The sequence below is a fragment of the Aethalodelphis obliquidens genome, unplaced genomic scaffold (assembly GCF_003676395.1).
Source record: "Aethalodelphis obliquidens isolate GAN/ISIS:26980383/991018 unplaced genomic scaffold, ASM367639v1 scaffold55, whole genome shotgun sequence".
NCBI classification, from domain to species: domain Eukaryota; kingdom Metazoa; phylum Chordata; class Mammalia; order Artiodactyla; family Delphinidae; genus Aethalodelphis; species Aethalodelphis obliquidens.
The window spans coordinates 5,910,140-5,935,097 of record NW_020837999.1 but is presented as its reverse complement, the minus strand read 5'-3'; the positions used below and the strand labels follow the sequence as shown (position 1 = coordinate 5,935,097).

The window sequence follows — 24,958 nt, the reverse complement described above, 5'->3', positions numbered from 1 at the left end:
TTACCAGCTCCTGGTTTATATTACACACGGCCCTCCATTCACTAGGATTTTGAGTGCTATGAAAAGAAAGAGCATGTGGGTCAACCTTTTTAAGACAGTGGAAGTTGGAATGGAGAAGAGGCTTCCCCTTTCTCAGGTGGGCATGGTGCAAGTAAAGCACCCCAGATCACGGGGAGCCACTGGGGTGTGGTATTGCTGGGGGTGTCAGGCACAGAGCTAGGCTCTGGGGGTACAAAGGCAAAAGCACAGTTTGTGCTCCTATGGCATTCACAATCCGGTGGGTAGAGGAGACAAAGTGCAGTGAGTTATGTTCCAGAGCAAACAAATAACCCTGGAATATGGGAACCTGAAAAAAAGTGGGGGTTAGAGGGGTCATGGCAGCCTATAGGAATAGGTGACCCCTGAACGGAATCTAGAAGGATGTGTGGCTGTTAGCAGTGGGAGCAGCATATGCAGAGACCTAAAGGTGTGGGAATATGACAGGTTGGTTTTCTGTCATGTCTTAATATACACTTATGTTAATAATGTCATCTTTAGTGGTGTTTATGGTGGGTAGGTCTGTGAGGGCGTGCAGTAGGGAAAGATGAGGCTGGGGCGTTGAAGCCAGCATAGAATCCCAGGGTAAATTGTTTGTCCTTTCATGTCAGCTGTCTGTGTGTCTTTCATGTCAGGTGTCCTGTGCTCCTTCTAGCAAGGCCTCCCTTGGCTGTGTATCCCACTGAGCTGGCCTGGCCGAGCTGGCAAGTGATGGTGCACAGGTTTGAAATGCAGCTGCTACCACAGAAAGCTCAGTTTTTCAAGGAGGTGGTTTTTGAAACACGATCATAAGGGCATGCTAATCATTGCACCCAATTCCTTGTTTTTTTGACTTTTTAAGAGTTTATATTTTTGAGGAGAAAGTGATGTTTCATACCTCAAGTGACATTAGTAATAAAAAAGAGCTCATATTTCAGCACTTACTGTGCAATATCTCATGTACTATTCACCATAACCCAGAAGTAAGTACTGATAATTCCTTCTTTGTAGAGATGAGGAGACAAAGACTTAAGCTATACAGTTTGTCAAAAGTTAGCAACCAGGAAATAGTGTAGCCCACGTTTCAACCCAGTTTAACTGCCTAGAAACCCAGACAGAAAATCCCTACAAGTAGGATTATTTTTATCAGCCTAGACCTCAAATGCCTTCACTTTAAAAGTCTCCCATTTCTCTGGCCTCAGACATAATGTTTTATATGGAAAGAACTGACAGGTCCTACTTCTGGGATATTTTTCTTCCAAAAGAAAATATTAGAGAGGATGCACAGATTTATTGAAATATAATTGCTTTCAGGTACAAGGAGCCAGGAACTAAAAGAGTATATTCTGTAAACCCAGGGTAAAGGAGAAATTTGTATATGAAGATGAATTCTTTTTATCCAAAGGTAACTTGTGGAAAAAGTTTATAGAGTTGAGAATGAATATTGGCTTTGTCTGCATGCAAATAGCTCATTCTTGGAAATTTCAGACCACTTGCTTAATTAAACCCTTAAGTTATCCAAACCATTGGCATATAACAGACTCTGAAATTTGTTGACGTCATCATTTTGGTTGTTTGTCTGCTGGCCTTTCACGAATTACAGAGTTGGCAAATGACACACTCCTTCATCTCTCTTAAAGAAATTGATAGCCCGCAAAACCTGGTGACCGACGGGGTGACAGAGAACACGGCCACTGTCTCCTGGGACCCAGTGCAGGCCGTGATTGACAGGTACCTCGTGCGCTACACGTCTGCTGATGGAGACTCCGGGGAGGTTCCGGTGGGGAAGGAGAAGAGCAGCACCGTCCTGACTGGCCTGAGGCCGGGCGTGGAGTACACAATACACGTGTGGGCCCAGAAGGGGGACCAGGAGAGCAGGGAGGCTGACACCAAGGCCTCGACAGGTAATGGAACATGCATCATCACTGTGTCACTGCTAAGCTGATGTCCGTCTAGGTTGGTTTTCCTTCTCTGACCTTGGCTGAAAGGGAGGCTCAAGGATGAGCAGGCTGGTATCCTTGCATAGTAAATTGTGTACCCCTTTCTTAAATAGAATGGCTTCTCTTAGAATGCATAGCTTGTTCCGTTTGGTTAAAGACCAAAGCTTGGTCTTTAAACATTGACATTATTGCTCATTGTCATTTGTTCTCTGCCTGTGCACCTGCTTTGTTTTTAATGCCTAAAGGCTTCCCCTTCATAAAGAATAAATATGAAGAACGCACAAGTAACTATCATGCTGAGGGATGGTTGATCCAAAACCAAATTTTCTTCACTCCTCACTGGTTTAAAACCTTTCTATGAAAGACCTACAATAACAAAACCCAAACAATTAAGAAAATGGTAATAGGAACATACATATCAATAACTACCTTAAATGTAAATGGATTAAATGCAACAACCAAAAGACACAGTTGGGCTGAATGGATATAAAAACAAGATCCGTATATATGCTGTCTACAAGAGACCCACTTCAGACCTAGGGACACATACAGACTGAAAGTGAGGGGATGGAAAAAATATTCCATGTAAATGGAAATCAAGAGAAAGCTGGAGTAGCAATTCTCATATCAGACAAAATAGACTTTAAAATAAAGACTATTCCAAGAGACAAAGAAGGACACTACATAATGATCAAGGGATCAATCCAAGAAAATGATATAACAATTGTAAATATTTATGCACCCAACATAGGACACCTCAACACATAAGGCAAATGCTAACAGCCATAAAAGGGGAAATCGACAGTAACACAATCAGTAGGGGACTTTAACATCCCACTTTCACCAATAAACAGATCATCCAAAATGAAAATAAATAAGGAAACACAAGCTTTAAATGATACATTAAACAAGATGGATTTAATTGATATTTACAGGACATTCCATCCAAAAACAACAGAATACACTTTCTTCTCAAGTACTCATGGAACATTCTCCAGGATAGATCATATCTTGGGTCACAAATCAAGCCTTGGTAAATTTAAGAAAATTGAAATTGTATCAAGTATCTTTTCCAACCACAACACTATGAGACTAGATATCAATTACAGGAAAAAATCTGTAAAAAATACAAACACATGGAGGCTACACAATACACTACTTAATAACCAAGAGATCACTGAAGAAATCAAAGAGGAAATCAAAAAATACCTAGAAACAAATGACAATGAAAACACGACAACCCAAAACCTATAGGATGCAGCAAAAGCAATTCTAAGAGGGAAGTTTATAGCAATACAGTCCTACCTCAAGAAAAAAGAAACATCTCAAATAAGCAATCTAACCTTACACCTAAAGCAATTAGAAAAAGAAGAAGAAAAAACCCCAAAGTTAGTAGAAGGAAAGAAATCATAAAGATCAGATTGGAAAAAAAAGAAATGAAGGAAACAATAGCAAAGATCAATAAAACTAAAAGCTGGTTCTTTGAGAAGATAAACAAAATTGATAAATCATTAGCCAGACTTGTCAAGAAAAAAAGGGAGAAGACTCAAATCAATAAAATTAGAAATGAAAAAGGAGAAGTAACAACTGACACTGCAGAAATACAAAGGATCATGAAAGCTTACTACAAGCACCTAAGGCTTGCTAAAATGGACAACCTGGAAGAAATGGACAAATTCTTAGAAAAGCACAACCTTCCAGACTGAACCAGGAAGAAATAGAAAATATAAACAGACCAATCACAAGCACTGAAATTGAGACTGTGATTAAAAATCTTCCAACAAACAAAAGCCCAGGACCAGATGGCTTCACAGGTAAATTCTATCAAATATTTAGACAAGAGCTAACACTTATCCTTCTCAAACTGTTCCAAGATATAGCAGAGGGAGAAACACTCCCAAACTCATTCTATGAGGCCACCACCACCCTGATACCAAAACCAGAAAAAGATGTCACAAAGAAAGAAAACTACAGGCCAATGTCACTGATGAACATAGATGCAAAAATCCTCAATGGAATACTAGCAACAGAATCCAACAGCACATTAAAAGGATCATACACCATGATCAAGTGGGGTTTATCCCAGGAATGCAAGGTTTCTTCAATATACACAAATCAATCAACGTGATAAACCATATTAGCAAATTGAAGGAGAAAAACCATATGATCATCTCAATAGATGCGGAAAAAGCTTTTGACAAAATTCAACACCCATTTATGATAAAAACCTCCAGAAAGTAGGCATAGAGGGAACTTACCTCAACATAATAAAGGTCATATATGACAAACCCACAGCCAACATCATTTCAATGGTGAAAAACTGAAACCATTTCCTCTAAGATCATGAACAAGACAAGGTTGTGCACTCTCACCACTAGTATTCAACATAGTTTTGGAAGTTTTAGCCACAGCAATCATAGAAGTAAAAGAAATAAATGGAATCCAAATCAGAAAAGAAGAAGTAAAGCTGTCACTGTTTGAAGATGACATGATACTATATATAGAGAATCCTAAAGAGGCTACCAGAAAACTACTGGAGCTAATCAATGAGTTTGGTAAAGTAGCAGGATACAAAATTAATGCACAGAAATCTCTTGCAGTCCTATACACATTCATCATTTTTCAATGATGAAAAATCTGAAAGAGAAATTAAGGAAACACTCCCATTTACCATTGCAACAAGAATAATAAAATACCTAGGAATAAACCTACCTAAGGAGACAAAAGAGCTGTATGCAGAAAACTGTAAGACACTGATGAAAGAAATTAAAGATGGTACAGACAGGTGGAGAGATATACCATGTTCTTGGATTGGAAGAATAAACAATGTGAAAATGATTATACTACCCAAAGCAGTCTACAGATTCAGTGCAATCCCTATCAAACTACCAATGACATTTTTCACAGAACTAGAACAAAAAATTTCAAAATATGTATGGAAATACTAAAGACTCTGAATAGCCAAAGCAATCTTGAGAAAGAAAAACGGAGCTGGAGGAATCAGGCTCCCTGACTTCAGAGTATACTACAAAGCTATAGTAATCAAGACAGTATGCTACTGGCACAAAAACAGAAATATATATCAATGGAACAGGATAGAAAGCCCAGAGAAAAACCCATGCACATATGGTCACCTTATCTTTGATAAAGGAGGCAAGAATATACAATGGAGAAAAGACAGCCTCTTCAATAAGTGGTGCTGGGAAAACTGGACAGCTACATGGAAAAGAATGAAATTAGAACATTCCCCAACACCATACACACACAAAAAAAACTCAAAATGGATTAAAGACCTAATTGTAAGGGCAGACACTGTAAAACTCTAGAGGAAAACATAGGCAGAACACTCTATGACATAAATCACAGCAAGATCCTTTTTGACCCACCTCCTAGAGAAATGGAAATAAAAACAAAAACAAATGGGACCTAATGAAACTTAAAAGCTTTTGCACAGCAAAGGACACCATAAGACGAAAAGACAACCCTCAGAATGGAAGAAAATATTTGCAAACGAAGCAATGGACAAAGGATTAATATCCAAAATATACAAGCAGCTCATGCAGCTCAAATCAAAAAAGCAAACAACCCAATCCAAAAGTGGGCAGAAGACCTAAATAGACATTTCTCCAGAGAAGATATACAGACTGCCAATAAACAGATGAAAAGATGCTGAACATCACTAATCATTAAAGAAATGCAAATTAACACTACAATGAGGTATCATCTCACACTGGTCAGAATGGCCATCATCAAAAATATACAAACAATAAATGCTGGTGAGGGTGTGGAGAAAAGGGAACCTTCTTGCACAGTTTGTGGGAATGTAAATTGATACAGCCACTATGGAGAACAGTATAGAGATTCCTTAAAAAACTAAAAATAGAACTACCATATGACCCAGCAATCCCACTACTAGGCATATACCCTGAGAAAACCATGATTCAAAAAGAATCATGTACCATAGTGTTCATTGCAGCTCTATTTACAATAGCCAAGACATGGAAGCAACCTAAGTGTCCATTGACAGATGAATGGATAAAGAAGATGTGGCACATATATACAATGGAATATTACTCAGCCATAAAAAGAAATGAAATTGAGTTATTTGTAGTGAGGTGGATGGACCTAGAGACTGTCATACAGAATGAGGTAAGTCAGAAAGAGAAAAACAAATACCATATGCTAACACATATATATGGAATCTACAAAAAAAAAAAAAAAAAAAAGGTTCTGAAGAACCTTGGGCCAGGACAGGAATAAAGGTGCAGATGTAGAGAATGGACTTGAGGGCACGGGGAGAAGGAAGGGTAAACTGGGACAAAGTGAGAGAGTAGCATTGACATATATACACTACCAAATGTAAAATAGATAGCTAGTGGGAAGCAGCCGCATAGCACAGGGAGATCAGCTCGGTGCTTTGTGTCCACCTAGAGGGATGGGAAAGGGAGGGTGGGAGGGAGACGCAAGAGGGAGGGGATATGGGGATATATGTATATGTATGGCTGATTCACTTTGTTATACAGCAGAAACTAACACACCATTGTAAAGCAATTGTACTCCAATAAAGATGTTAAATAAATAAATAAAGCCTTTCTGTGGTGCTTATTTTTGTTTCTGCTCTTTGGATGAGCGTTTTATGCAGAAATTATAACGTTTTATTAGCTCAAACTAAGCAAATGTCTAGTCACTTTTAGCATCCAATATGTATCATTTTAGTAATTAAGATGTCTACATCCATGTACTTGTACATACTTTATGTAACTTTAAACCTGCTCCTCTCCATCAGCTTGGGCCATTTGTGGGCTAACTGCCTGCCGTTGAAGGGGGCGTGCTCGGCTTCTCTTGTATTTCCAGTCCATTCGTTAAGCACTGTCCTTCCAGGGTGCTAACTCGAGTTCCTGACCCATTTATGTTTGGTACGTGGGAGGTAAGGGGTGTCGGGAGGAGGAGAGGTGAGGGATCTTGCTTGACAGTAATAGTCACAGCTGGCTTGGGTCTGTCATGGGGCCTAACAAGGGTTAAAACTAACTTTTCCTTCATGGAACACTTCCTTGTGTTCTTCAGAGACACCTCATCTGTCCTCTTTCACTGTAGTGATTCTGTAGATACATGCATGTCTTCTACTGGTCTCCTACTCCCCTCTGCCCATACAGCTGGGGGTGCCCTCCAGTGCTCTTCTCTGGTGAGGCGTGAGGTGAGCCCACCTCACCCCTCTGGGTGATCCTCTTGGATAGCTTCTAAAACAGTCCCAGGTGGGCTTTCCTTTCTTCGGCCCACATCTGGTCCATGGGGAACACACATGCATCCTTTGTCCATGCAACCAGATGTATGGGTCTGTTGCAATGCTGCAACCTCTTGTTGCTCTGCAGCAGCACAACCAGCTGTTTTCTCACCTCTCAGATATTTTAGGCACATGTCAGACACCAGCCCACGGTGTCCCCCAAGCTTTGGGCAGGGTTTCTCAACCTTGGCACTGTTGATAATTCTCCGTTGCAGGGGTCTGTCTTGTGCATTGTAGGATGTTTAGCTGCATCCCTGACCTCTACCCATTTGATGCCATGAGCCTCCCCATTCCACACTGAACTGAGAGAACCAAAAATATCTTCAGACATTGCTGATCACCCCTGGTTGAGAACTTTTGCTCTGGAGTATATATAAGCAGCTCTGTAAGGGGTCCCATTGCAACTGCTTATTCGAGGCTTGGCTCTCACCCATGGGACTCATGGTATAACTCTCTCCAAAGAAATCCACTCTTTTAAGTCCCACCTGTTTGTGCTCTCCAGCCTCTTTCATAGTCTGGAGTTGGTTGGTCAATCAAAGGCCACAAAACTGTTGGTCCTGCCTTGGCTGTGGGCCTTCAGGTTGGAAAGTAAATACCAATTTTCTTGGGGGTCACAGCCTAAACCAAGATAAGAATAGTCCCACTTGAACATACTGTTGCATATATGTGATAGGACCTTAGGGTAATGGCTTTTGCAGTGAACTATAGGCATACCTCAGAGATGTCGTGAGTTCGCTTCCAGACGAACACAATAAAGTGAACATCACAGTACAAAAAGTCACATGAATTTTTTGTTTCCCAGTACATATAAAAGTTGCGTTTACATTGCACTGTATCTATTAAGTGTGCCATAGTGTTATGTCTAAAAAAGCTTAATTTAAAAATATTTTATTGCTAAGAAATGTTAATCATCATGTAAGCCTTCAGCAAATTGTAGTAACATCAAAGATCACTGGTCACAGATTACCATAACAAATAAAATAATAATGAAAAAGTTTGAAATATTATGGGAATTACCAAAATGTGACACAGAGACACAAAGTGAGCAAATGCTATTGGCACATGCAGAATGGTGCCAGTAGACTTGCTGGATACAGGGTTGCCACAAACTCTCAATTTGTAAAAAGTGCAATGTCTTTGATGCATAATAAAGAGAAGCACAGTAAAATGAGGTATGCCTGTATGTGGAACAAAGAAACGCTATTATTTTCTTGGTGAATACATATTCAAACACCTTCCCTGTGTGTAGTATGGAGGAACATAATCCTGTACATTCATAAAATATCAACAAACTGATATCTAAAATAGCTTATGGTCTTTGGGCATCCACTCTGTGCCAGGAGCTGTCATAAGGGGCATGTTATTAACTCACATAATACCCATCTCTACAGGGTACACACTAATATTATTTCGCCTGCCTTTTTTTTCCTATAAGCACTGTGATACTTTTAATATTTTCAAGGCCCCTTTCTTCTTATTTATTTGTTTATTTATTTATCTTTGGCTGCATTGGGCCTTCATTGCTGTGCACGGGCTTTCTCTAGTTGCAGCGAGTGGGGGCTACCCTTCGTTGCGGTGCGCAGGCTTCTCATTGCGGTGGCTTCTCTTGTAGCAGAGCACAGGCTCTAGGCACACAGGCTTCAGTAGTTGTGGCATGCGGGCTCAGTAGTTGTGGTGCCCAGGCTTACTTGCTCCGCGGCATGTGGGATCTTCCCGGACCAGGGCTCGAACCCGTGTTCCCTGCATTGGCAGGCGGATTCTTAACCACTGCACCACCAGGGAAGCCCTCAAGGCCCCTTTCTACATGACATTTTTTGTCTTGGTTTTCAGAACTACTCAGAGAGATATGTACAATAACTATTAACAGCTCAATGTTACGAATGTGGAGAAGTGAAGTGCCTTGCCCAAGTTCACAAAACAAGTTAGTAATGTTTGAAATGAGATGCATGCATGGAACATTAGTTCTCGAAGGAATCTTGGAGTCCATCCAACCTGAAGTCCAGATTTACAGATCAAGAAGCTGAAGCCCAGCCAGAGGCAGCAGAGTTGTCCAGGGCCACAGCTCTTCTGACTCTGGTCCTACTGTCCATTCTGCTGTCCTGTTCTGCCGCCTTGAAAACCCACAAGTCCAGATGTAGAAAGAGGTCTACACCCATGAAAAAACTGAAAACTGACACGTGAGATAGGAAGATTCTAAGAAGAGGAAGCTGCCCCAGCCCAAACAGCATGGCCACAAGATCTCACTCTAGTAATAGTGTTTATTGATCCTCATTTTCCTTTCAGACATTGACAGCCCCAAAAACCTGGTGACCGACCAGGTGACAGAGAACACGGCCACCGTCTCCTGGGACCCAGTGCAGGCCGTGATTGACAGGTACCTGGTGCGCTACACCTCTGCTGAAGGAGACTCCGGGGAGGTCCTGGTGGGGAAGGAGCAGAGCAGCGCCGTCCTGACGGGCCTGAGGCCGGGTGTGGAGTACACGGTGCACGTGTGGGCCCAGAAGGGGGACCGGAAGAGCAGGAAGGCCGACACCACGGCCCTGACAGGTAACGGGAGAGAAGAGAAAAGCAAAGTAGGGTGTTTACTGTGTGCTGATCTACTACTGTTGAATTATGGCACTGCTGCTTTTGTGGCCCATGACCTCAAGGACTGTAGACTATTTTAGGAGAGTTTGCTGTAAAAAAAACTCTGTTCACCTAAAGAAAGAACAAAGCACAGTTATGGGCTCAGTACTGAGCAGTTCCAGGAATGTCTTAAAACTGTTTTCCAAAGCCTGTGTTTTTAATCAGTTATGGGAAATCATAGGGAATTAGATAAAGCCAATATAAAATTCTTAAAAACACTGGGTTAAAGTACTTTTTTGTGGCAAGTTGTTTTATTTTTTACTTAATATATGGTGCTTAGTTTAAAGGAACAAGTGTTACCCTTGGCAGCTGGAGCTCTGTGTTCATTTCAACATGTAGCTAAATTATTATTATTATTTTTTTTGCGGTACACGGGCCTCTCACTGTTGTGGCCTCTCCCGTCGCGGAGCACAGGCTCCAGATGCGCAGGCTCAGCGGCCATGGCTCATGGGCCCAGGCGCTCCAAGGCATGTGGGATCTTCCCAGACCGGGGCACGAACCCGTGTGCCCTGCATCGGCAGGCAGACTCTCAACCACTGTGCCACCAGGGAAGCCCCATGTAGCTAAATTTTAATGAATATTTATAAGTGCCAGGCCTCGGCTACAGCAGTGAACAAAATAAATACGTTTCCTACTCTCTTGAAGTCCAGTGGGAAAGACAATCAACAAGCAAACACATTTATAAGTATAAATTATAATAAGTTCTATGAACAAGATAAACATGGTGTAGGTGTAGAGAATAACAGGGCAAGGATGGAATGGGGGAGCAATAGTTAAGATACACATTGACAGAAACACCCAAATAACCGTGGCTTAAATAAGAAAGAAGTTTACTTCTCTCTTGTGGAATGGTCAGAATGTAAGGGACCAAGGCTGATAGGGTAGTTCCATGGTACAGGAGACCTATGCTCCTTCCGTATTGTTGCTCAGCCATTCCTAGGGAGTTGCCTGCATCTACATGGTCATCACCTATCCTCACTCCAGCCAGTGGAAAGGGTAATGGAAAGGGAAGAGCATGACTGCACTGCACACATCACTTCTCACATTCCACCGGCCAGATCCAAGACACAGTGCCAGACCTCAGTACAAGGGGGGCTGGGAAATGAAGTCTTTAGCTGGAGGGCTGTGTGCCCAGCTTACAATTCTGTTCTACTATCCCACCCAAAACAGTGGGCACTAGCTACATGTGGCTCTTTAATTTTTTTTTTTTTTTTTTTTTTGCGGTATGCGGGCCTCTCACTGTTGTGGCCTCTCCCATTGCGGAGCACAGGCTCCAGACGCGCAGGCTCAGCGGTCATGGCCCACGGGCCCAGCCGCTCTGCAGCATGTGGGATCTTCCCGGACTGGGGCACGAACCCGTGTCCCCTGCATCGGCAGGTGGACTCTCAACTACTGCGCCACCAGGGAAGCTCTAAATTTTAATTAATTAACAAAAATTTAAAAATTATTCCCTCAGTGATACTAGCCACATTTCCAATAGTCAGTAGCCACATGTGACTAATTGCTACTGTATTGGGCAGTGCAGATTATGGACTATTCCCATCGTTGCAGAGAGATCTGTTGGGCAGTGTGCTTGCAGAGGAAGGAGAGAATGTGTATTGGGGAAAACTAGCCATTTTGGGAAGAATATGTGTGATGGTCCTGAGCTGGAACAGCATGAGATGGTTGAAGAACTGAAAGGAGGCTGGTGTTGCTGGAGCATTGAGGATGGGAGAGAGAGTGGCATGAGACGATGGGGGAAGGAAGAAGGGTCAGATCATACAAGACCACACGGTGCTTCAAAGAGGGAGCGTGCTACACTTATTAGAAGAAGAGTGGCATGATGCGATATTCATTGTTAAACAGTTATTCACGCCAGAGGAGAATAAATGGAAGAGATGATAAGGGTAGAAGGGGGAAGTTTAGTAAAGTCAGGGGAGAGGTGGTGATGACTTGGACAAGTGTGATGGCAGTAGGGATGAGAAAAGGAGATATCTGAGCACATATTTGGGAGGCATAAATGACAGTATTTGTTGATGGATGAGGTGTGGGACAGGAAGAAAGTGAGGGACCAAGTATGACCTGTGTTTCTGACTTGAGTAACATGGATGATTGGGGCATCATTTTCTGAGCGATAAATAGGTTTGAGGAGGAACGTTAAGACGTTTAGATATTTGAGCTTGAGATACTCATGAGATTCCTTGGTTAATTGAGTGACTTATTTATTGATTCAACAAATATTTATTGAGTGTCTAATACATGCTAGGCAATGTGGTGGATATGCTGTTGTAGATACAAGTCAAGGACTCAGAGTTGATACATACTGGGGAGCTGTGAGCATCTGGCTGGGATTGAAAGCTGTGGACATGGGTGAGATCACCTGTAGGGAGAGAGGAAGAGAGGAAACCTTGGGCACCCCGACATTTTCAGGCTGCTGATGAAGGAGACTGAAGAGGAGGAGTTAGGGGTTAGGAGAAACCCAGGGGAGTGTGTAGTCATGAAAGCCAAGAGCCGAGAGTGTTTCAAGGCAGAGGGAGTGGCTCAGCTCTGACAAATGCTGCTCAAAGGTCGAGCAACGCGAGGATGGCAAGTGTCCATAGGATTTGGCAACATGGAGTTGTTGGTGACCTAGACTAGCAGTTGTAGTGCTGTGCTGTAGAAAATGCCAAGCTTCACTGAGCTGAGGAGTGAATGGGAGGAGAGGAGTGAAACTGAGATATGCAGACGGTTCTCCTGAGAAGCTTGTCAGTTGAGCAGGGGGATGAGAGATCTAGAGCTTGTTTGTCTGAGAATAATGGTAGAGGAGGAGAGATTGATGCTGCAGGTAAGAGGGTAGGTGAAAGGGAACAAAGGCCTTGAGAAGGTGGGAGGGCTCAAAATTCAGAGGAAACTCGTCTAGGTTTTAACGCAAGAAAACAGTTGGATCTCGGAGTCTTTTCATTTCGCTGGGTCTCCCTTCTCCTCCTCTTTTATACAAGAGAAGAAGCTTGAAAGATGTAACTTCTCAGCTCTCAAATTCTGTGAAACAAAATAGCTAGATAGCATGGAGATAACAAAAGAGGTTGTTTCAGTCTCCATTTGGGTGGCTTATCTTGTTGCTCAGGAGATTTTTATTTTCGTGGGAACTAGAAGGACAGAAAATTTCCATGTTGATACATTTGGAGAAGATCTAATTCCTTCCTGTTTTAATATCCAGTGGCTCGTTTCCCTGGAAAATGTTTTCAATGGAATTGTATCGTTAATAAAGATAACGTGAATGATGAGGAGGAGGTGGGATGTCCCCGCTTGGCTCTAAAATTCAGCCTTTCCTTTTTAAAAAGAAATCGACAGCCCCCAAAACCTGGTGACCGACCAGGTGACAGAGAACACGGCCACCATCTCCTGGGACCCGGTGCAGGCCATCATCGACAGGTACTTGGTGCGCTACACCTCTGCTGACGGAGACTCCAGGGAGGTCCCGGTGGGGAAGGAACAGAGCAGCGCCGTCCTGACGGGCCTGAGGCCGGGTGTGGAGTACACGGTGCACGTGTGGGCCCAGAAGGGGGACCGGGAGAGCAGGAAGGCCGACACCAAGGCTCCAACAGGTAATGGAGCATTGTTCTTTGAAAATGTAAGCCCTGTCATACTGTCTATGGCAGGTCAAGTTTTGTTTTTCTGTTCTAAAACTGGCAGAATTGATGATTTATGGAAGAGCAGGATGGTAGACTCCTGTCAAACCACACACCAACCCTCACTCTGTTTTTACACATTATGTCATCATGAAGAGCTCATACTTGGCCTCGCACTTTGATCTTGTGAAGGTAAATGGTGATTGGTTTTATCCACCGACCATTCCTCCAATTGTATATTTCCTTTGTGATCAATCATTAAATATTTCTTCTTGAAAGGGAAGAAATAAAAAGAAACCACATGTTAGGATCTGTGAGCTAAGTACTTTAGGAAAATGGCTTTTGCTGTAATCTCTTTGGAACAGGGAGGTGTTATTGCTGTCTTAGTGGCTAAATCCTCTTTGAGTACTGTGTGCTCTGTTCTGAGGATCCTAAGCTGGCATTTTTATACAGTAACGGTTCATACTTTGTAAAGTTCTTTCATCTCTGTTTCCTCATTTTTTAAGAACAGACTTATTGAGTTATAATTCACATACTATGAAATCTACCCTTTTAAAGTGTGTAATTCAGTCGTTTTTAGTATGTGCAGAGTAGTGCAACCATCACCACTGTCTAATTCAGAATATTTTCATCACCCCAGAAGCTAACCCCATACCATTAGCAGTCTGTCCCATACCTACTTCCCCCAGCCTTAGGAAACTACTACTTTCTATCTCTAGAGATTTCCTTATTCTGGACATTTCATATAAATAGATTCATATAATATGTGGCCTTTTGTGACTGGCTTCATTCACTAAGCATAATATTTTAAGGTTCATCCATGTTGTAGCTTGTGTCAATATTTCACTTTATTGCTGAATAATATTCCATTATATGGATATAATACATTTTGTTTATCCATTTGTCAGTTTATGAGCATTTGGGTTGTTTCCACTTTTTGGCTATTATAAATAATGACGCTACAAGTTTTTGTGTACAAATTTTTGTATGGCCATATGTTTTCAATTCTTCTGGCTATATACTTTGGAGTGGAATCCTGGGCCATATGGTAATTCTATGTTTAACTTTTTGAGGAGCTGCCAACTTGTTTCCAGAGCGGTGGCACTATTTTACATTCCTACCAGCAAGGAATGAGAATTATATTTCTCATTTAGTTGGTACTCAGAGGACTTTGTTGAGATGGGTAGAGCAAGAATCAATATGCCCATTTTACAGTTGAGAAACCTCAGATACAGAGAAGTGAATGATTTCTACAGTTCACAAAGTTAGCTGATGATTCATGGAGTCAGATTCGTGGAATATACATGGAATATTATGGTACCTTAAAATCTGTTTGGCAAGGCCCACATTTTACAGATGAGGAGTGGAGACCCAGCCAGAGGCAGCAGAGTTGTCCAGGGCCACCGCTGGCTGATGGCAGAGCTGGGCCTAGTTCCCTGGCTCCAGCCCAAGGCTCCACCTGCTCCTCCACTCTGCCTCTCAGGCTGGGACTGGATTGTAGCTCCTGTGACTCTGACCTAGTGCTCATTCTGCTGTCCTGTGCTGCCTCCTTGTCCTGTGCTGCCATCCAAGAGTCCAGCTGTGGTGAGATCTACGTCCATGAAGCAACTGAAAATCCACAAAGGAGATGGGAAAACCATTAGAACGGAGGCTACCTCACCCAAGAAACATCGTCTCCCTCTTTGGTGCTTATTAATAGTGCACTTTTCCTTTCAGACATTGACAGCCCCCAAAACCTGGTGACAGACCAGGTGACAGAGAACACGGCCACCATCTCCTGGGACCCGGTGCAGGCCATCATCGACAGGTACCTGGTGCGCTACACCTCTGCTGAAGGAGACTCCGGGGAGGTTCCTGTGGGGAAGGAGCAGAGCAGCGCCGTCCTGACGGGCCTGAGGCCGGGTGTGGAGTACACGGTGCACGTGTGGGCCCAGAAGGGGGACTGGGAGAGCAGGAAGGCCAACACCACGACCCCGACAGGTAATGGAGCATCTTTCTTCGGGAACATGAGCCCTGTCCTGTTAAGCCTACGGCTGGTCATGTTTTGTTTTCCTGAACTCACACTGGCCGAGTTGATGATTTATTGAAGAGCATGATGGTGTTCCTTCATCATAGACTACAAGCCATCTCTTATTTCCCTTTAACTTTACAAGTCAGGTCCACCTGGCAGTCTCCAAGCTACAAGTCTGCCATGACTGCATGGTATGGCCAGCCACTGTTCCTCTGAATGTGTGAATCTTTTGTTCAGTATTGAGGGTCTCCTATTGAGTTTGTGATTGGAAACAGGAAATGAATTGAAATGTCATTAATATTAATCATAATATGTTCAAAATTCAACTTCAAAAAAGTAGACTTTATATCCACCAGAGTGAGTAGTTGTATGTGGTTTACTTTACTGTAAATGAATCATATGATAATTCTAGTTTGGAGGATAAGAGTAATCTCTATGTTATGCTCTTTTTCTTAATCGAAGTATAGTTGATTTACAATATTGCGTTTTTTTCAGGTATAATTTCTAGGTTATATTCTCATTTTATTGTGAAAGAGATGTATGATCACATTTCTGTACCATGATTTAGCCAGCAAACCATCATTACAAGCGAATCTATATATGCGAAAGGATATTAAAACTCGATTTTAATTTTGCTGATTTGCTTAACAACACATATTGAGCATTTTCCATGGGCCCTTTTCCTTACTAGGCAGTGGGAACCCCGAGGGAGTAGAATACAGCCCTCTTCCTCTGGGAGCTTACCTTTGCACCTGGCTAGTAGAATCTTCTTGTATGAAATGGGAGGTCTTCGTTGACATGATGCTAGAAACAAAATTATCAATATTAGCTGCTTGTGAGCAGAGACCATGTCTTCTTGAACTGGACCCTGCACCCTGCCTGGTCCCATGCCTTACATCTAGTGGGTGTTTTGACATATGCTTATTAAACGAAAAAAGAAATTTGTTTTGCTAAACTCTTGGTAGAGGTAAGAGTATAGATGCTTAGACTTTGGTCTACTGTGCCTTCTCTTTGAGGAGTCAAAGTCTTCCTGGGGAGAGAAGACATATGTCCATGATGCAGTTAGAGCATGCAAGATGGAAAAACCACAAAACATGAAAGGGTGTCACCCCAAGAAAAATGGCTGTGAGCTTCTGCACTCTGGGGCCTATAAATAGTGCATATTGATCAGCATTTTTCCTTCCAGACATTGACAGCCCCAAAAACCTGGTGACAGACCAGGTGACAGAGAACACGGCCACCATCTCCTGGGACCCGGCGCACGCCGTGATTGACAGGTACCTGGTGCGCTACACCTCTGCTGAAGGAGACTCCGGGGAGGTCCCGGTGGGGAAGGAGCAGAGCAGCGCCGTCCTGACGGGCCTGAGGCCGGGCGTGGAGTACACGGTGCACGTGTGGGCCCAGAAGGGGGACCGGGAGAGCAGGAAGGCTGACACCACGGCCCCGACAGGTACTGTCAGGGACGACGGGGGGGGGGGGCATCAAACTCTTCACTCCTATCAGGAAACAGTCTTCCTCCACATCGGCTGGGGAGGGGAGCAGGGAACACAGTTTTTCACCTGTGGGCATTCTTCAAAGTGCTTCCCTTTTCACCTTTTTAAGGTAATGTATGTTGACAGGACAGTTCAGATGAAGATGAAAGAGTGTAGAGGAAGTGGTGTGAAAGTAAGACTGTGTAACTCTTCAAGATGGCTGTGCAAAAGGCAGCCTCCCTTCCTACCCCGCCTCACCCAGCCCAGCTCCCAGACTCTCTGCCCTGGCTATGAGAACCTGGCTGGGCCTCAGTTTAGGGAGGAGGGAGGCAAGGAGCCTCTTCTGCTTCCGTCTCCAGACTGAGGGCAGTGGTGGAGCATCTTCATCCCCTTGCTACAGTTGGCGACCAATGGGGCCTGGACTGCTTGTCTTTTCTGTGCGTGATGAGGCCCCTGGTGTCGCCGAGCATCACCACGATCAGGCCTCAGAGGGACCTGACGGGATCACTGAGCCCACCCTGACATCCGTGGGCCTCTTTAGACAGTCTGGGCAAGGCCGTCCCCTGTGTGGCCGAGTACGCCATGCGTGGCCACTGGCATTAGAAGTGCCTTGATTCCTTTATTATTTTTGTTAGTTGCAACGAACAGAAGTTTTTAATCAAAAAAGTAATACATGCTGATAGTAAAATTTTTCAAACTAAACAAAGATATGCAGAAAGAAAAACTCTTGTCCACATCCCAGTGCTGACATCCAGTGCCGCTCTCCCTAGGCAACCAGCACCTTCCTCCTTCCTTCTCCCCTCCCCTTCCCTCCCTTCCTCCTTCCCCTCTCTCTCTGTCTTCCTGTCTCTTCTTCTTTCCTTTATTCCTTCCTTCCACTCTTCCTTCTTCGTCTTCTCTTTGCTTCACTTTCCCCATTTTTAAAGACAAAAATATTTCCTCTTTCTACTTTGCAGAAATGTGGAAATAACTAAGACGACTTCTGAAGTTCATAACCCAGGGATGGGTGGGCAGTCAAAGAGGTGGCAGAAACCAACTTGAGATATTTAAATAGTTAAGGTTTTGCTTTGATTTTGAAAGCAGGAAATTCAGTTTTTCCGTGTGATGGATGGAAGAAAATCCATACCAGATATTATGTTTTAGAAAGTCACACTAAGCTGATGTTACAGAAGCTCAAAATTTGTCAAAATATCCTAATTCAAAGCGATAGCTGCCTGATTTCTATTAAACTACTGCAATCCAGTTCTCAGCTGAAATGCTACTGGGTAGAAAATAGCTTGGAGACAACTTTTTTGGAAACTTCTAAATTAAAATCACCTCCTATGATAATGATTTTTCAAAATGGAAATTTCCATTCATATCTTGTTTGGTTAAAAGAATCTGACCAATTATTGTGGTGTTGACTAGAATGTTTGCTGAGATTTAGTTTTCCTGGTCTACAGTGCACACACGCACCCACACTTTCCCTCTGGTGTTTGAGTGGGAAAGTGCATAGGAGCCAGAAGAAATCTCTGGTTTTCCTACATCTCTACTACCCTTTCTTCCTTTCTCTCCTCCTTTATACAAGCACCTTCCCCGCTTCCCCATTCTGTACAGGGTATGCATCTTAGACTGCATACTTAGTTACATAAGGCATAGAACTTTATTTATTTATTTAATTTTTTATTTTTGGCTATGCCACCATGGGGCTTGTGGGGATCTTAGTTCCCTGACCAGGGATCAAACCTGGGACCCCCTTCTGTGGAAGCATGGAGTTCTAACCACTGAACTGCCAGGGAATTCCCCAAACTTTATATTTCTATACCAACTTAATTTCCATCATAAGCTCCCATTCTGCTGGTTAGTTGGAAATCTCAGGAAACTTAGTGTCACGCTCCTTCCCCAGGGCTGTATGTAAGGTCTTGGGTGGTTTTCCAAGGCCAGGGAGTCCCATCCAGTATTTCGGTCATCCTTCTGGGTACTGTTTGCTGAGTGCCTCTGTGTGCAGGGACCTTCCAGATCTGCCTTCCCTCATCCTTCCTTGCCACTTTGGGAGCTCTTCGATCTCAGGGAATCTGTCTGCTGATTGAGATTGCTCATACCCACTGCTCTCTGGAGATCTGCTGGGGAGGTGGGAACCCAGGTTCACTCCCTCTGGGACTCACCCAACTCCCTGTTCCTTAATCCTCTTGTCCTCAGTGAGTTTATACTTTTAGAAACACGGATCCTAAAGGCCTTGTGGCAAGGAAGAATGGAGCCTGCTACCTGCTTGATGGGAGGGAGAAAAATGGGAGAATATATAGGGAGAAAACATAAGCCAACACCTCAAAAATTACCTTTTCTCATTACCTTAGTAATAATAATTACTTGGTGTTTTATGTACAGACATTGACCCTCCCCAAAACCTTCATCCGTCTGCTGTAACACAGTCTGGTGGGGTATTGACCTGGACACCCCCCTCTGCTCAGATCGATGGCTATATTCTGACCTACCAATTCCCAGATGGCACTGTCAAGGTACTGGATGCTCCTTGTCTTTTCTCTTCTGACCCTGCCCAGCCTCCCTATGAAGCAACTCACTTGGGCCAGCCAGCTTGATAGGTGGCCCCATGGCAACCTGCTTATGAACGCGTTGATCCTTACTGATCACCACCTATGTGCAAGGGACAATGCTAAACTTGGTCATCTGTGAACAATTTATGTGTGGTCTCATTTTTTAAAAAATAAATTTATTTATTTGTTTATTTATGGCTGCGTTGGGTCTTTGTTGCTGCGCTCAGGCTTTCTCTAGTTGTGGCGAGCGGGGGCTACTCTTTGTTGCAGTGCACGGGCTTCTCATTGCGGTGTCTTCTCTTGTTGTGGAGCACGGGTTCTAGGTGCGCGGTCTTCAGTAGTTGAGGCTCGCGGGCTCTAGAGCGCAGGCTCAGTAGTTGTGGCTCATGGGCTTAGTTGCTCCCGCGGCATGTGGGATCTTCGTGGACCAGAGCTCAAACCCGCATTGGCAGGCGGATTCTTAACCACTGCGCCACCAGGGAAGTCCCGTGTGGTCTCATTTTATAGGACTAACCTTTGTGCCGTCACATATCTGCTGGCCACACAATCTGCTCCATGGTATTTGGTTTAATGTCTGTCTTCCCCAATAAATGTTAGCACCATGAGGACAGGGAATTTTTGTCTGTTTTGACTATCCTTGTATCTAAAGTGCTTGGAACGTAGCACTTGGTTGGTGTTCGATAAATATTTATTGAATGAATTGATTAACCCTTACTTCAAGAATTATACCTCCCGTCTGGAATCTGAAGGCCAGCACATTTTCGTAACTTGTCCAAGTGGGAAGTTATTATTCTCTCTCCTTCACAAGGAAAAAAGAAGGGAGGAAGGAGAAAAGGAAGGGCCCGTTGATTTATTCATTATCTCAGTTAATGCTTATGACAGTCCTGCCGGGAAAGTTCACCCTATGTTTATAGAGCAAGTAAGACAGTTTCAGAAGAAAGGTTATTGAAAAACCAACTATCTCCCTGCCTCACCGATAACCATAGCCTGCTTCACCTTCCCCATTAACTTCTCAGCCTGTTGCTTCCAGTGGTGGCTGAGGTTGATGCCCCAGCATGTATTTGGGGGGGCAGAGGTCGCCAGAACACCTAGTGGGTGCTCTCCCAGTGGCAGTGCCAGGTGCTGGTTTCCAGCTAGAGCTCCCAGAAGTGCTGAATCTCCATGGCACAGCCCTTCAGAGAAGCAGCTAGAACCTACTTGGATTCTGGGTTGCCAATGAGCCCTCAAAGAGACAAAACTCTACCCTCCCAGGTAGCTTCTGTCATTAGCACCAGGGAATGCTCTTGACACCTAGGGTGCTGGGGGTGATAAATGAACGTCTACTGTCTCCTTTGTTTGGTAGGAGGTGCAGCTTGGAAGAGGGGACCAGAGGTTTGAGTTGCAAGGCCTTGAGCAGGGTGTCACCCTCCCTGTCTCCTTGGTTGCCTTTAAGGGTGATCGCCGGAGCAGGAGCGCATCCACCACCCTTTCCACAGGTAACGTGAGCTCGTGCACTCTGCATAAGAATGCAGTGGAGGACAAGCATTGGAGAGGCCAGAAGAGGTGTCCAAGGAAGAGCAAGTGGCTACCGGATTCTGGATTTCTCTAGACAGGGGGAAATGGAAGTGAGGTCATGAGTTCAAAAGAAATCCATCCCATGGTAGAGAGATGAAGGAGGGGAGTGAAATAGTGTTATTTGGTGAGAGGGGAGTTGGGTCGGAGGAGGAGGAAATGATGTGAACTTGACCTTATTTCTAATACATTTGGAGGGTTTCATGAGAGCAGAATGAGTGAGAAAAAAAAGATGTGAGTGAAGAGTTGGAAGAAGCAAAGTAGTAGGAGGTTCCAAAATAATTTCTAAATATAATAATGTTAAAATAGGGGACAAGCCCCGCTCCCCTCCTCCCTCGCCCTTCTCCTAACAACACTGTCCCTCTGCTTGGCTCCCAGTTGGTGCCCGTTTTCCACACCCTTCGGACTGCAGTCAAGTTCAGCAGAATAGCAACGTCGCCAGTGGTCTCTACACCGTCTACCTGCACGGGGATGCCAATCGGCCCCTGCAGGTATACTGTGACATGGACACGGATGGAGGCGGCTGGATCGTGAGTCACACGGAGCCCTGGGCAGTGTCTTGTTTCTCAGGCCAGGAAGCTCTGTTTCTTCTTCATACGTGGGAGGGAGGAGCTTTGGTGTCTTGCTGCCGTTTTTAAAGAGATCCCACCCGACTGGAAGAATAGAGCCCGAAGTACTTCACTCCTGGGATAGAGCAGGCTTTGTAAACTAAGGCTGATGATTGGGAAGGCTTGTGGGTTTATCACTGTCTACTAATGCCCTTTACATGTGTGTTAACCTACATTTTACTCTGTGCAAAGCACTCGCATAAACATGACCCTCACACATAAGCTATAGAGTAAGTGAAAGAGATTATTGTTCATATTTTATAGGTAAATTGAAGCCCAAGAGGAGAAGTGCCTTGGCTAAGTCACACGAGTTAATAACAAAGTTGGGACCAGATTTTAGGACTCCAGTCTCCTGGGTCATTGGTCTTCCCAATGGGTCATCTCAGGCCATCCAAGATGGAAACACATGGCCTCTTTGTGGGCTCAGTCCTCTGAATTGGAGCCTTTGTCCAAGTTCTGTATCCTGGCTCCACAGTACAGAAGCAAGGCCTTTGAAACTTTGACATGAAAGGCTAAAACCTGAGAGAAGGAGACTTGGCAATGTTCTGACCGTCCCTCTTCCGTGTGGAGGTTTTGCTCTCTGTGGGCCAGTAAACCACATGGTACCTTCTTTGACTGCATCTGCATGATCCAATTATATGATGAGCTGCTTTTGAGAGTTTCAATCTGATCTTTCCATCTCCCCCACCCCCTTCTTCCTGTACCCGAACAGAGAGAGGCCCTCACTGCTCCAAACCAGCCTGCAGTCCTACCCACTGTGCTTCCACCACTCACTGTGGGGAGGAGAAAGCACGAGCTCAGAGAGCTCCAACTGTGTTCATTTACACATTCGCTCGGGGGCCTGCAAGACCAAAGACACATGAACAGCCACCGATAAAATGATAGCATCTAATAAGCAGCAAAGAAGAAAACTTATGATCCACACAGCTGCATCTGATGGCTGAAAGGCAGTAATGGGATTGGATGGGGGAAATTCCTGATTGATTTATAAAAAAGAATGGAACAGAATGTAACATGGGAGGCCTTCCACCTGACCAGACTCACAGGGCTGTACCTGCTGCTTCTCATCAGCACCATTGTAGCTCTAAGCATTCTGTCCCTTCAGGCTTGAAGCCGGTTCCCTGCGTTTGTGCCCATAGATGTCCATTGGCAGGATGTTTGTTCTGTCCAATGTGACCTTTCTGAAAGCCAGCCTCACACAGGGCAGGAGATGTGTGTCTAGGGCAACCTTTCGAAAGAGACCTGCTAGTCTGTCTGCCTGGGAGTACCCAGGATTTTTCCACAAATATTTATTGAGTGCCTACTATGTGTCAAGTACTGTTTTACATACTCAAGAACCAGCAGTGAACCCAACAGACAGAAGTCCCTGACCTCAAGGATCTTGCCTTCTACATCTTGCCCATGCAAGTGACCTTTACTGGAACACAGATGTCAGTTCCAGAAATAACAGAATCACTCTGGGTTCTAAACAATGCCAGTCCCCCACCCCCTCCCAAGTCTTGTTTTCTCACCCAGACTCCTGAAGATAATACATGAACTGAAATTCTATAGGGTTCTCCTCAAAGCTACCACACTCCAGAAAATATACGGAGTCCTGAAAACTTCTCTACCAAATCTTTTACTGACGGTTTCCATGTTTTGGGGGGTTCAGGAGTCTGCTGTCATTGAAAGATGATCATCTTATGAATACATTGCTCTTCTAAATTGAGCTTCTCAAATCCCTTTAAGGGGATTCTTCTCCATCCCAGGCAGCAGAAACCCAATTTGATTAACAGGCCAGGACTCTGCCGTGAGTTAACTGAGGCTATGGGTGGGAGGCTGGAATGAAGACCCTCAGGGAACACTTAAGTGTCTCAAATATTTCCATCTTTGTTTTCCATCTTGCAAGTCCTAAGGACTACACGAGAGGCTCTTTCCACAGGCATTTAAATGAGATTTTCATTTTTTCCTCTTGGTTTAGGCATTCAGGACTGTGAGTAAGTTCTAGGGTGCAGTGAAGCTCTGTTGTGTAGAACCAGGCAGAAAGGGATTTTTTTCTCCTTTGAGACTTACTTGCTAAGGGGCTTTTGTTACCCCAGGTAGTTCATTATAAGGTATTTTCACCTCATAGAAGGGAATAGACTAGATTCTGATTGAGTCAGTTAAGGCTGACTGATCAAGATGTCCAAATGATCCCCGTGGGTCAGTTCATTTGGAATCTGATATCATAAAATGCAAGCTAACATTTATTGAGATCTAATAATCACTTATTATATCTGTATGTATGTGCCAGACTCTGGCCTCTATACTTTATGATTTATCATGATTGATGACCTTGCTGAAGCCTTGATTTAAGAGAATGGCAAATGGGCTATTAACATCTTGATCTAATAGTTTAGAGAAGCGAGACTTGTCAAGGTTAACTAACTTGCCCAAGGACACCGCTAGTAAGTATAGAGCTGGGTCTAAACAGTGATGCCAAGAGCAGCAGAACCATTGTTTTGGAGTTTCCCTAGCCAAGCTGAGGCATTAGTAAAACAAACAAAGAAAAAAACAAATTAAAAAATGCTTGGGCACTGTGTTCATTGATTAGAGATAGAGACCAAATGCCAGGAGGACAGGATCAAATTTGAGCCTGACCTTATAGTATAACTAATTATATCAGCGGGAACGGAATTTGATGCAAGGTGTGTGGAACCAAACATTGGTGCCCACATCTGCCCTAGGATGCCACTGTCGGTGATACAGGAGTCGTCCCAGGTGCTAGGAAATTAACAGTTAGCCTCAGGATCTTACGACATGCTTTTTGAACAACAGGGTCAGTAGAGCTGTTTTTTTCAGACTTTCTCATGGAAATATGAGGAAGCAGTGTTTTATCTTTGCATCAGCCACTAAATAGTTAGTTGTGTAACTCTGGCTGTTTGCTTTTCTGAACTTTCACATCTGTAAAATGGCATTGTATATTCTTGCCCTGGAGTCAGCCCTTAACAAATGCTCAACAAGTGATTGTTACACAAGTGAATAAATGAAAAAAGAAACGAGGGAAGCCAGTAAAGGAAGGGGACGTCTCTAAAAGACGGACACGTGAAAAGATGGGAAAGGGAACAGCAGTGTTAGTGCAGTGGGTCGTTGTTCGCCATGACGATCCCTAAGTTCTGCTCAGAGGCTCTGTATCCTTTTCACGTGTCCTGTCTCACGAGTCCTCCCAGCACCTCTGAGGTAGACACCTCCTTCCCGCTTCTAACCTGTTGGACAACAAGCTGACTGAGGCTCAGGAATAGAAATGATGGACTCGCCTACCCCCTGCCAGGACTCCCACCCATTGCTGTCTTCTTTCAGTGCCTCCTGGGCCAGCAGA

At 43.9% G+C, this 24,958-nt stretch overlaps 1 protein-coding gene across 1 annotated transcript in view; it reads left to right on the top strand.

The window, feature by feature from the left end:
* The window catches only part of TNN (tenascin N), a 52,396-nt gene that overhangs the window by 19,707 nt on the left and 7,731 nt on the right, over positions 1-24,958 (top strand). The window contains exons 7-14 of the mRNA XM_027086254.1: positions 1,656-1,919; positions 9,520-9,783; positions 13,161-13,424; positions 15,165-15,428; positions 16,646-16,909; positions 19,296-19,426; positions 20,805-20,937; positions 21,392-21,543. Of these exons, the coding sequence (XP_026942055.1) occupies positions 1,656-1,919; positions 9,520-9,783; positions 13,161-13,424; positions 15,165-15,428; positions 16,646-16,909; positions 19,296-19,426; positions 20,805-20,937; positions 21,392-21,543 (1,736 nt within the window). The remainder of the gene's footprint in view (positions 1-1,655; positions 1,920-9,519; positions 9,784-13,160; positions 13,425-15,164; positions 15,429-16,645; positions 16,910-19,295; positions 19,427-20,804; positions 20,938-21,391; positions 21,544-24,958) is intronic.